Raw genomic sequence first — 14,609 nt, forward strand, 5'->3', positions numbered from 1 at the left:
CACGGCATCACGCGTGAACGGCTGGACTGATTTCACTAATTTTTTTTTTTGTGTTTGCTATGGTCAGGAGAAGGTTCTTATGAAAGAAAAAATTAAGAAAATTGTGCGGAAAATTAGAAAATTTAAGAATAATGAATTCCTATTTCCCTTGGTCACGCCATCACGCGTAAATGACTGAACCGATTTCACTAATTCTTTTTTTTGTTGTGTTTGTTATTGTCACGAGAAGGTTATTATGAAAGAAAAAATTTCACGGAAAATTAGAAAATTTAAGAATACTGAACCACCATATATAAAATTATTTCCAAACTAACCCAACACTTTGTACAATATAAATATTTTTAAAGTAACCTTATGACGTTTGACATAGAATTGACAGAATGTTTGCTGCAAATATCTTCAAAGAGGATGTAAAGAAACTGTATCGTTTAGGAAATATTTATCAACATTAACGTTTTACTACATATTGTACCGGTACATTCGGTACAGAGCTGCTGGCGCAGGCTATTCTGGCTGTGAACATTCTGCCTAGGCCATTGTCATGCCATAATTCGTTATTACTGTGTTGCAGTTTAAAAATAGTAAAACAAATCAATACATTATGTAAACATTTTCTATGTTTGTTTTTGTGTGATATACTTGCTTATAAAGAAGAATACAACCGTTTTCTTTAATTTACAGTTGAATTTTCATTTTTGAACTTTTTTAATGTAACTTTATGTCATTTGACATATAATTGTTTTAAAGACTAAGAAGATTTTTGTTTGCTAATAAGTGTTTGTTAATCATGGTAAGTTCACAGCTTCATATTGATTTTTAGAACTTTTTGGTGACTACACAATACTATAATTTGGTATACATGGTTATACAGAAAATGTATGAGAGCTTTTTATTTTCAGTTGGATTTTCGTTTTTAACAATGCCACCAACCAGACGTACAAGCTTAGGCTGCAGAACTCGAAATACGGCAAGTCAAAGAAATATACGAGCAAATCAAAGTGATGAGCAACGCGAAGCGCGAAATGAACTTGAACGGAATCGATATCAAGATAGGAATGTTGTGTTTAATCCCCAAAGAGCTGCATTCAGTTATAATGTGGCAATTGATTACAGTGATGCCGTGACCAAGGAAAACGGGTTTCATTTTTATATATATAGATATTATAGATTCCAGTTCAAATTGAATAGGTACTCATACCTAAGATAGGTCAGCTATACAAAATAAAGTAGTGCATCATTGCTACGCTAAGGCGGTACGAAGTTCGCCGGGTCAGCTAGTACGGAAAATATATCTACACCGGTACACCGCGGCGACGCAGACGATCAGATAAAGATAATAATGTTTAAAAGTCTTTAAAAGATAATTTACACGTCAGACAACTTCGTATTTCCGTTAATTAAATACAGTAGAACCCTGTTATAACGAATCTGAAGGGAGTAGTTTATATGTTCACTATAGAGGGGAAACTTTATATCTGGGAAAACTTTTGTATTGACAATACATACTCAAAAGCAAAATCTTAACTACACATTGGCCTAAGCCAAGAAAAGAACGAATGAAAATACTCAAAGCAACAGTTTTATTAGCAAATGCAGATATCTTTAATGCACTACACATGTACAAACTTTATATTAATGGTTCTTCGACATCGGCGTATTTTCCATTTTTCAGGCGTTTAATACTCTGTGACGTATTCACAGCTTGAGAAAGAAGATTGTTCAGCTTGTTTAATATTGTACTTAATGTGGATGCTGCAATTCCCAGTTCCTTTGCTATTAACACGTGCGGGACAGTGGGGTTGGAGTCTATCTTTTCAATAATGTCCAGTTTATCTCGCACAGATAATGCCATATGTTTTTTACCGCGTTTTTCATTCCTTTTTATGTACATATTTCTTATTGAAGCACATTTGCAGCTTAATAACACGAAGTTCTTTTTACCGTCAAAAGTAAATAAACGAAAAGTAACGAGTTTGGCGCATCAAAGATCACTACGTATCATTTTGTATTGCAGTTGCTAAAGCTGGAACAAAATTTTCTCACTTTCTATGGAAAAATTTAGTCCACAGAGTTCTATCTAGTGGTAGTCTTACGAACCTTACTCGATCAAAATGTCTGAAACGTGAACGAAAAAAATTAAACGTAAAAATATTGAATTTGCTGCTATAATGTACATACGTATTTGTGTGGCGGTAATTTATGTTTAATTTTGATAACATATTAAATGTACACGCGTTCGCCCATTCTTTAACTATGAAGGGAAAACTTTTTTATTTTCACCAAACTGATCACCATCTTTGGCTACACGTAGCCTACCGAGGCCACTCGAATACGACTTGTTTATAATATGAACAGTGGACAATCGAGTAGCGTATTGCGGAGAAAAACTTCAATGTGATCCAGAATAGACGTTTTGTGAAAAAACTTGTAATTAAATGAAAATATTTGAGATAAATGTGCATTATGTCGGCAAAATTTGTTCGTGGTACACGGGAAAACGTATCAACATTGACAAAAGTTGTGCGCTATATCCAATAAATTAATACATAACCTCACATCATTTTGCCGGGACTGAGACGGAAATTCACAATAAACGGGAATTCATTATAGGCGGGTTCACTATAAACGGGTTCTACTGTAAGTGGTAATGTCAGAATAAATATTAGATTTCTATTTTAAAATACATCGTTTTATACGGAAAAAATACCTACACAAAGCGCTCGGAATCTAATAGCAGGACCAAAAACATTATGCGACGTTTACGCGAGAGGTATTTTTATCCAAATTTTGACGACCTAAAATATGGGTGCGACGATTACGCGAGTGCGACCATTATGCGATAAAAGAGGGTAATCTAATTTAACTTAAATACAGAATATATATATATTGATAGAGGTACTCGAATTTTGTTAATGACGAAATCGCAAAATTTTACTAACGATTTTGGAACTTCATTCTAAGCACTTACGCCTATTTTGATTTTAAAGCATTTCGTTTTCACGAAATAACTGGCGATGCCGCGAAATTCATTACTATTCGCGATATTCTTGTTGTTTCACGAAATATCCGCGAAATGTCAGAATTTTAACGCGATTGAATATTACGTTTCACAATAATACTTTTGCCACAAAACGTATTCGTTTAGTAAACCAAAACATCGTAAGCCATCTTTATTATGAGATGCGCCATAGATAAGTTGAAGCAAAATAAATACCAAACACTCGGCCTGAAAGTGGCAACCATTATCAGCGATTCTAGCGGGATGTGGATGAAGTTAGCCGTTTGGCCATATTCGTTTCCGTTGCAGAGATACTTATCTCTGTTCCGTTGTTGTATTGTTTGTAAATAATAACAGAGAGGTTATGAGATTTTAACGTTGCAATACGCCGGTAATGTGAAATGACCAAATGAGGTTTGAAAAGATCCTACATTCCATGTAAATAGGTAAATGTGAACGAAAATAGGTAGTTGCGGTTTGTTTTGTTTGAAGTTTACTTGATACTTCACAATGCCTAAGGTCGTATCAGTGTTTGAACGAGCTGAAGAATACGAGCATGAATGATTCATTGTTTTTAATAAAGAAAAGCGGATAATGATGTGTAAATTTTGCAATACGGTAGTCGATTGGAAAAGGAAAGATACTTGTGAAAAACACTGCAAGCAGCGAGCATCTCATTTAGAGAAGAAAAAAAGTCAGGTAAACATTACCATCAGGTTGTGGAGTTAAAAGGCAAGTGACACTCGAGGATAATATTGTTCTCCATAAACGAGCAAAGGAAATTAAAGTCAAATTTGCAAGCTATACAGTGCATGCATTTGTTTCTGCAAATATTCCCCTAGAGAAGCTAGATCACCCAGCTATGAGGGAATGGTTAAATCAATACATGAAAGGTTAGTCAAGGAAATGTGTTAAGGTTCTAACATCCTAATAAACACAATTTGATGGGAAAGAGGCCGGAAAATGTGTAGTACACCAAAATTATAGTAAATTAAAAAAAAACCCGTGAGCCTGAAATTTTACATGTACTTACTATAATCATTGTAATTAACTAATTTTTTAGGGAACCCTTTCTTACATGTTTACCAAACTATTTGGCCAAAGTGGCCAATTCTCCTGACAGGAAAAAATTAATTCTATAAAGTTTTGTGCAGGAACATAGCATAGGCCTATTTAATACAGTCAAAACTCTATCGTTTTTCAGGGGACCAACAAAAAAAATTGGTTGTCTGTAAAGCCGGTTTACGGACGATAGTTTAACGTGACAACGTCATAACAAAACATTGATGAAATGATTGATCCAGAAGAAAAGGAAATATCATATTCGGCCTGAGACTGAGCCATAATAGGCTTCTGCAACCAAACCATTTAGGCATTAAAAATATTATATTCTTTGAGAAAGAATTTTTTTTTTAATTATCACTATTTTGTATGGATACAAAGGAGTGAAATGAAATGTACAATTTAATTAATAAATTTACTTTTAGTTGCATTCATTCATTAATTCAAATATATTTATTACTTTATTGAAATGTTGCGTGCGCCGTATTTATTTTTAGAAGTACAAAAAAAAATTTACACCTGCCAAGATTCGAACCAACATCCTTTGGATTGATAGTTTGCGACGCTGACCGCAAGACCACGAAGCCATACGTTAAAATAAATAGTTTCAAATGATATATATATATATATATATATATATATATATATATATATATATATATATATATATATATATATATATATATATTGATAAACTTTTTTTCAGGGTAGGGGAATAATATTATTTCGTTTTTATAACACGATTTGATAACAAATACGCATCCCAAATACACCAAACTTATTTATAATGTGTTACAATATTTTTTAAAACATTGTGCAAAAGATCCCGGGTGTAATTTGAATTATTATGTGTAACTGAAAAACTCCATTGTTGGTTCAAAACGTTTTTGAATATTCAACATTACTTTTAAATAACCGTACCAATTGTGCTGAAAATCGGTGGACGATCGTTAAATTACATAATATTAATAATTCAAACGACGAAAATATGATTGAAAAGTCAAATCGATGGTTGTTCCAATCGAGTGGAAGAGAGATGCCGCGCATGCGTACAATGAGCATGAAGAGAGATGCCACGCATGCGTACAATGAGCAAACACGTCACATCCGTAGTGGGACATCCGTAGTGGGACACTTTTTCGTGCGTGCAGCTGGCGTTCATCGATTTATTAGACGTTGTCACGTCAAAAATTCAGTAGATGCGGACATTCAATAGATGTGGACTTCACTCTTAGATTTTGAAAAAAATATTTCAACCTCAAAATTAGTGTCAGAAATATATCAGTTACTTGTCATTAAAGTTTAATCAGTTGAAAAAAAATAAAAATGGAAGCATTTTGCTTAATTCAATTTACACTTGCAAAAAAAAAAAAAAACATACGCACAATAAACCTACATGGAAATTAAAGTCTTTTTCAATATCTTGAAGTCTGAAATATTTTTACTCATGTCATCAAATGTACAGCTGTACTGAAGAAGCCGATTTTGCCAATATGTATATAGGTAGTTGAACCGGCATTTCTGCCGACTTCCGATACACTTGTTAATATTCGGCCGATATTACTGAAAAAACGAGAGAGACTGCCATAACCTAAAAATCCACGAGTACCCTTTTCACTTTTCGTAGTAGTACTGCATTCTTTCATATCGCATTATTTCTTCGCAACATGTGCCAACCGTACATATAAAAATTTAACATGCTTTTTTTTCTCAATAATGTTCTTTAATTTTAATATGTTATAAATAAATACATTACCATCACGGTAAATATACTCATCTCAGTTGTTACGGTAACTATAGTGCAAATGTGGTAGCTATCGTGCTTCTGTAGTATTATGGTATCAACAAAGAATCTTTAGTTCTTTTTATGGTAATTATCGTAAGATAACAATTGGGTTTGTACTGTAGTTATATTACATCATCCATATTTCTTCGTAAGTTGTTGTTCATTTGTCTTTTCTTCATGTTTACGTGCTCCATTACTTGGCTGCAGATTTAAGGTGATTGTTACTACTTCTGTATACAATCGTTACTGTTTTTATGACTGTTTCTGTCTAAGAAATGGTTATTTCTGCACAACCTTTATGGTTAAACGATCATCTATTATAATTTATAGTGGCGGGACCACATATTTTGTACGATCAATGTGGACAAAACGATAAATCGAACATCGGTATAAGCAGACTTTTTTAACCTTAGTTGTATGGCAATTTTGCCGGGACCGTAGAAAGTATACGATAAACACGGACAATCGATACATGCGAGTTCGATAGATAGAGGTTTGACTGTACTCAAAATGTTTAAATACATAAACACAGACTGTAAAATTCTAGACACTATTTGTGATGTAATATTTAAGTAATGTGTATATAATCTACTAGATAACATTTCCACTTCTGTAAGGCTTACGCAGGAATCTAGTGATTGCTGTACAGCTTTGTGTGTATCATGAAATTAAATAATTAGTAGAACAAATGCACTCATTTAACAAAAAAAAAATTTTTTTTACCGAAATATACCACCAAAATACTTTTTTGTTACCAAAATATAGCACCGAAATCCTATATTTTATTTACCGAAATCAGGCAATTTTATTTACCATTTTTCGTGGGCTCTATATATTGATATATATAAATATATAAAATTTAACTACAATATTATAGAAAATTACTGAGGATAAAGCATTGCTATTTATGATGAAAACTATTCAGAACAAAAATTATGAAAATATGAATTTTTACATATCTGAAAGAAAAAAAAGTTATGGGGGAGGGGGGGGGGGGGGGGTTGTTTATTGCCCTGACCACCCCAGCAGCAAGTGTCAGCTAATAGAATTAAAACAAAGAGTCCATTGATTGCAGGATGCCGTAGGTTTTGCCATCTAGTAAAATGCTCACTTTGAAATGTAACGAACTGGAAGAATAGAAAACCAGGACCAATGTTATGCACACACACACTATACCGTAAAGTACAAATTAATTCCTTGCAGAAGAGAGGAGAGTGTCATAGTCATTAACAACAGACCGTAGAAGAGAAAGTGGTATCAATTTGGTAGAGGGGAAAGGGGAGTAGGCAGCTACCCTCTATATGTGTATGCAACAGCCTGAGTGTACTCAATCTGTGTTCTTTCAGTGAAAGTATATTCACGTCAATGCACTGCCTGACTGCTTCCTGTTGCCTTTACTCATGCTTGTATTGCTAATACGAATTCCCACTATTACAATACACTAGTACCACCAATTTACGTTACGCTCACGTTTCACAGAGTGCATTAATATCGCTTTTTAAAAATAATTTTAACTAAATCTATTTGGTATTTGTGTGTACTTGGACTTAAAAATACTATCAAAGAATATTAATGCTATGAACAAGTAAATAAAACCTCCGGCCTCAGCGTGTAAACATGAAACATTCGGTCCAATTCATCCGCCCACCACCGTGCGGACTGGCAGCCGCTTGTTTGCTCATTCTAGCGTCTGCTCTCCTCTGCACTGCTTACGATATCAGACGCTTGAACATGTTTTTTTACTGCTTCTCCCGTTGCAAACATTAAAAATATCTACTGTACGTTACGTGCATCATGCGGTGAAATCTTGTCTGCCTTTCACACACATTGTTATTCCTAAGATCACGTGAATAGTTGTGGACATCATGCGGAGTGTTAATACTAATAACGGCTTGTATTTTTTTTATAGGCCTACACATTTTAAGACATTTATCACTTATTTTGCCACCACTGATACTTTCCTCCTCCCCTCTTTTATTAATTGTGCCAAAGGACACGACAATATCTAATTTTTATGAAAGAGATAAAGGAGAGGAGAAATTATGACTAAAAAATTTACAATCACCCATCTCTAAAATAAATGAGTTTATATTTTAGGTCACAAATATTTACATTCCATAACAATGTAGTGCATTTTACTGGCAATTTTCAGTTTTGGCTACCTTTAACTACCCTGAAAATTTGCAAATTTTCGTGTGCATTATTTATCCAACCTTAATCATTTATTTTAAAGCATGTTCTTGCAGAAAAGTAAAATAGGTAATTCTTTATCCAATAATATCAGAACTAAGTCATAAAGACTGTTAATATAGTGATTAAACACGATTACTAAAGTATCCACAGCCCAAATGTGGACCTAGACTATTTTCTTATCTAAGGATGCTGTGAAAATTACTTCATGATTAGGAGTACAGAGCTGGCCCTAAATGCACTTAGCTGTAGGATGCATTTAGCAAAAGAACCCTCTTGCAGTATGATGGCCAACATATACGCTCAGTGAACATCAAGAAGGAAGAATTAATACAATTTTTTTTTTAAATAATAAACATTAAATAGATCCCATCAAAAAAGTTTAAACTAAAAACTAAAATAAAGAAAAAATATTGTGAAAACAAACAAGTTAGAGTATAATACAGTCTCAAAATGATTGCAACAGTGGAAATGACATTTTACCTTCTTGATCGACTTCCATCACAGGTTTCATCACTTGGTAGTCGCGATCGTTGCCCATTGGCCACATTTTTTCAGACCTCGAAGGCCCCAACGGGGGACCAACAGCAGGGCCCGGTCCCACACCAAAACAGTCTGTTGGCAAAAAATTTTAATCATATAAAATATAATTACACCTCACTACAACATTTAGAAATCATATAAAAAAAATTAAATTTAGTTATATTTTGGTTATTGCAAAGTGACAAAATAAAGGTACCTTTGGTTTTGTATTATTGAGGTTTGATGTATTAACTTGAAATACGGTCACAAGTTTAGTTTTAGAAGTTTAGTGTGAGACTTATTCTAAACATATAAATAAAAAAAATTATGGTGAAAATATTAGATATGAGGCTTATTCAATGGTGTAGCTTATTTGGACACAGACAGTATTAACTTATTTTATTTATTGTGGTTTTTCAGTGCCACCCAAACAGTTGAAGCTATACTGGCTGACTATGCAAACACAAAAAAAAATCACTTTTCAGAAAACCTGATTAAAAACCACACAAAACATTTATAAGTACTTATAATTTTTGTAACACATATCATGCATTAATTGTGCTAAAAAATACTCGTTTAAAAAATAAAATGCAATTCAGAAACAAAATGTGTTGAAATATGGAATATGGGTAGGAACATTACATTTTTACGGACTAGGGTGGCCACTCTCAGGTACAGTGGCGCGAAGTCACATTTAAGGACTCATGAGTGATCGGCACTACGAGGAGGTACAAAGAGCTTGGAGTTACAGTGAACGAATTACAAAACAGCCATGCAGCAATAAAAATAAAACAAACAAAAAATTAGCATACAAATTTAATTCTATGTATTTTATCTCTTCAATGCATTGTAACATTTGTAAGATGTGAACCTATTTTAGTCAAATTTGTGTAAACAAAATATAATAAAATGTAGAAAATAATTTTTAAAGTCAAGCATCAGAAATAGTGCTATTTTTTAAGGTTATCGGGATGTGCATTTTTCAGGTCTCTACCTATGATCTATTCTAAGCAGTTGACAGTTACCTGAAGGAGGAAAACTAGGAGGGTGATATCCCGGAGGAGGCTGGCTGAAGTTGATATCGGGTGGCCCGTGCTGGGGTGGCAAGCTGTGAGGAGGTAGAGTCGAAGAGCTGTGTGGCCCGATGTGAGGTGGAATACCTGAAACATTACATATCATCATAAACAAACTAAAAGCTTGTTTGTCACATTATTCAAATATTTAATAATTTTTGGGTATTTTTTGAGCTCCTAAAAATCTACAATTCAATAAAAAGTTAAATAATTTCAAATCAAACTGGAAACCAAAACTGAGTTTCATTTTTATTTTATTTATCTATTTGATAACAGCAAAGAATAACTGTTCACATAAGCACATAAACATGGTGTTGTAAAAACCGTAACTCCATGTTTTTCGTCACACACTTTAGATTTTGGTAGGATCTTTAAAAGCAAGAGAAACAATGTGTTAATTACCTTCTGCTTCATACACCTATATTGTTAAATATCAAAATGTAAAGAGAACCTGAAATTAGTAGTTCTGCTAGTATTACAAATGAATGTGATGGCAAGTAAAGTCCTATTAATTCATGATTTTTATATCATATACAGTACACTCCCTATTTAACGCGGTTGTCGGGGGACATAACTTTTACCCGCGTTGTTGCATAACCGCAATGTTTCGATGTGACCAAGGTCAAAAGGCATAAAACACTGCCTGTGTTCTAATAGGTCGGCAAGCACACACAGTATAGACGGCCCGCCTTTGTGCGGACTTTGCATCCGCAGTTTTCACTAAACGCGGGTGAAAAAATAAAAATAATAAATTTTAAAGATAAATATTAAATGTTGAATTTTATTTTTTATTTTTCCGCATGCCGCGCACAGTTTGTCGCACGGCCTACGAGCGCGCCACACGCCGCCATACACACGTGCGGCACACAAGCTGCTGCCAGTCTCGTGGTGTCAGCCACAGTATCTGCTTCGTCTGAGTGTCCGTAACAAAGTAAGTGCAGTGTGTGCGGTTACACACGATTCTGTGGTCAAAGTCTTCTAAATAGAAAGGCCATAGTAATACTTCAAACCGAATATAAATCGCAAAGTACCGAGTTTGATTGACAAAATAAAAATTCTAGATTTACGTACTTACAGATAGCGTGTCTTTTGCAGAAGTATGCAGCAGATACGTGAAAAACGATTCTAGCATTCGTACAATATAAAATAAAGAATCGTCTATCGTGTAAAGTGGTTAAACTTTGTTATCCATGCTTACAGTAAATTATAAATGGTCACATGTGGGATACAAAAATTGCGCCAAAATAATTTTAGCGCAATCAGTGGCGCCGTATTAAAAAGTCTGTTAAACGTTGTCTTTACTTATTCCATCAAACGCTGTGTCGAGTTGCTGAGTATGTGTGGCTCGGATCGGCAAGTGTTATATTCCCCAGCCTCTGGTTAAAGGTCGGGAGGCCGCTACACATAAACATTTCCGGGGCTTGTTTACTACCTCACCGCAAAAGTGGTACAGTATGGTTCACGTAAGTATTGGACCACTGGGAATTCCTCAGCAAAGATTAAAAATACGCTAGCTGATTTACTTTACTATTTAATGTTAAAAAATTATACCAAAGTAAAAAGATAAACGTGTATAATACAACGAATAATATAACGTCTGTAGGTTCAAGTTGTAACAAAACATTTATATGTCTCCGCTTGTCAACACACGTGACCACGAGAAGTGTGCAGATGGAAATGAGTGAACTACTCAAGGTCACCAGACTTCCCCTCTTTCGGCTTAATCGCCCCTCTCATCACTGGCGCTTATATTCCACTCCTCCTGTCTACCCGGGTGTCTTGGTCGCATATTCTCGGCTCGCCTCTCCCCTACCAGCGCTTGCCGTCAACCAATACCTATCCAAAATCAATCCCCAGCCGAGTCACGCTGGATAATGTCGCTGGACGGTGGGCTTTATCGGGTCCCCTGTCCGATGCTTTATTCGTGGGTTAAAAAAAATGTTAAGAACTAGTGTTTCAGAAAATAACACTGGGCTGGATTGGACCATAATTGGCCGAACTCTGCAACGCTGTTTGTACCGACCCTTTGTGTCGTCCCCCTTTCAGATGTCATATTTGTCACTCTTTAAACTTGAGGGGGATGTCCTGACTTCTGCTTCCCGTCTCCCTTTGTTTGTTTCCACCCGCCAACACACGGCAGGGGCCTAGCGAGTGACCTGTCTGGCTGGCATTCGGCTGGACGAAGTGGGATGGGTGGAAGGGGGGGGGGGGGGGGGGGGGGGGGGGGGCTGCTACCCAAAATTTATGTGTGCAAGTTCAGCACGATCTTATCTTTCTCTCTTCGGCTGTTGTAAATGACCGTGAACTAATGGCTAGGCAGTGCCCTATTTTTTTAAGCCGAGACTAATTCGAAGACGGTCCTTAACGTGAACGGATTATCCGGGTTTATTACTTTTTTTTTTACAGGATTTTAATTATCCGGGCATCGGTGGGTCCCAATTAACACGAATAATGGAGAGTTTACTATTTTTTATCCATCTGCAGACCTGCCAACATTCAAATTTAAAAAATCATGAGGTCCTCGATAAAAATTTTCAGGCCCATAAATACAGGTTAGATATAAAAAAACAACAAATGAGAATCTTTAAATTTAAGTGACATACCTGTACACATGTTACATGGTCCCTGCTTCAAAATTTATTTCAACAAATTATAGGTTGCAGATTTAATTTAGTTGAACATAATTTAGCGATGTCGTGTAGTGATCATGCAGGGCCGCAACTAAAAAAGATGTAAAATAACATTCTGCTCGTGTAACACTATTATCACTGTTCACAGCAAAATTAATTTTTTTTATTGGAAGCAATACACTTCACGTGTTAGTTGTGTTTTTTTTTTGTAGCGACATGTTTCACAATGTCTCCTCTTCCACTATGCGAGATAAAAAAATCAGCACCGCACACGCTACAAAACGCAAAATTGCTTCCTTTACGTGACTGGAGTATTGATGGAAACTCGTTACTGTAAGCTTTCGTAAAACTTGTTTTGTAACTTTTACAAACAAAATCTTGGGGCTCCGAAAAATCGTGAGGAAACACTATTTTGGCGCGAGGGGCGTGAGATGGACCTTAAAATCGTGAGCCTCACACCAAAATTGTGAGAGTTGGCAGGTCTGCATCTGCTGCCAAGGCGCAGTAAGCCTCGGTAGATGTTACGTCACATGACCTTGGCCTTAACCCAGCTGCACGCCGGTTTCTGAGAAGCTTGAATAGACCTTCCGGGCTTTTAATCGCTAGTCCGTGAAATTCGGTAATCCGTGATTATCTCGGTCCCGACCATCACGAATTAACGAGGTTCTACTGTGTTATTATTATTATTATTCATTTCTGATTGGGGGACATGGTTTGACCCGCGATATACCCAATTCCGCGATCTATCGGGGCGCGGTATACCGGGAGTTTACTGTAGTTTTATTATCTATATATTTTATATAACATGTATCTTTACTTATTGTTTTCAAGAGCCAAACAACAAAAATTATATCCTTACATCAAAAGTGGACGTAAATTTAGCTTTAAAAAACTAACATCATCTATTATGCCCATAGTTAATATGATTATGGATAGGATAAGCTGACCATTCAACGTAACGATAGTGCAGATTTTTACTGCAGATTATGTTACTGGAATATGTAGTAAGATTCAGAGTTTTCAATTGTCATTTTGAATTATAATGGTGCACAAGTGGGCAAAAAAAAAAAGTCATTATCATTTAAAATTCAGCAATTATCAGAATTTATTTTAATTTTTGTGAGTACTACGAGACTAAAATTTATTCAGAAACATGAACTGAATTATTATAGTCTGTACAGTGGCATACTGTTTGAAAGGTTGCGTGACCACACAGTATACAAAACCACCTCTTATTCAACCGTCAGCTTGGAAAATCTCTGATCGAAAGTGAAACTGGAGTTCATTACCTAATCTACTGAATGTTTGCACAAGCCTACAGGGAGTGAAAGGTTATAAGTAGAGATCCACCTGGGTGCCTGTGCTGTGGTCCGATGTCGTTCTGCATCGGGGGCAGTGGGGGGCGGCTGCGGCTGGGAGGGGGGGTGGGGGCTGCTGGGAGGCCAACAGCTGCGATAGCTGCAGAGCCTGAGGTTCCACACTCAGTGCACCTGACAACACAAGAGTATCATCAGCTGTAACAGCTATAACTTGTAGTCAATCATGAAATACTGCAAAGGGAAGGTCCAAAACATGAAAAATTAGAAGGTAATCACTTTATTTATGTCGTAACGTTTTCCCAATTTTTTTGGTCATTACACAAAGCTAAAATTATGGTCACTTCAGGTTTGTAATAATGAGGTTTGACTGTAGATAGAAAATACTTTGTATTTTTTTAAAACTAGAATTGAACTACAGCGAGGTGATCTCACAACTGATATAGAAGATAAGCCATCGACACCTATGGATGAGTCGCGACACTCGAGGGCCCGAGCACTGTGACTTGATCCTTGGCCCCTAAGAAAGGTCATTCATTATGAATTATGTAGTTTATTATTTATAACCACCCAGTCTTGAACACTGGAACATAAATTTTTCAACCTGAAAAATCTCCAAACCGTTGGGAATTAAACTGGGAGATTTTTCTTCCTCAGCCAGGCAATATGACCATTGAACAAACCAGTTGGAAAAAAAAAAAAAAAAAAAAATACAAACACACAGACCTATGTAAATGTAATCTGCTGAATAGATTTCATAATATTTATCTATGGTAAGTAAAATTTAGTATTTTTTTAACAGCAAGACACAATGGCGTTGAACATACGAGTGTGAACTCACCTGCCACCTGCGCCTGCTGAGCTACGACCGATGTGAGGGCTGGTTGCTGCTGCTCTAGCAGCTGCTTCTGCTGCTCTATGGTCTGCAACAAGAACGGTCCGTTCAACTGTCTCAGCTTTCCAGCTCCCGGTGTTATTGCTCCGTTACAAGCTTACAACTCATTATCATTGCAACAGGCGTATACTTACTAC

At 35.8% G+C, this 14,609-nt stretch overlaps 1 protein-coding gene across 1 annotated transcript in view; it reads right to left on the minus strand.

Annotated features, from left to right (window-relative positions):
- Positions 1-14,609, minus strand: part of LOC134533167 (calcium homeostasis endoplasmic reticulum protein) — a 50,459-nt gene that overhangs the window by 18,231 nt on the left and 17,619 nt on the right. The window contains 5 exon segments of the mRNA XM_063370531.1: positions 8,520-8,645; positions 8,648-8,651; positions 9,584-9,718; positions 13,612-13,751; positions 14,419-14,500. Coding sequence (XP_063226601.1) covers positions 8,520-8,645; positions 8,648-8,651; positions 9,584-9,718; positions 13,612-13,751; positions 14,419-14,500 — 487 coding nt within the window.

Source organism: Bacillus rossius, chromosome 6 (genome assembly GCF_032445375.1).
Source record: "Bacillus rossius redtenbacheri isolate Brsri chromosome 6, Brsri_v3, whole genome shotgun sequence".
NCBI lineage: Eukaryota > Metazoa > Arthropoda > Insecta > Phasmatodea > Bacillidae > Bacillus > Bacillus rossius.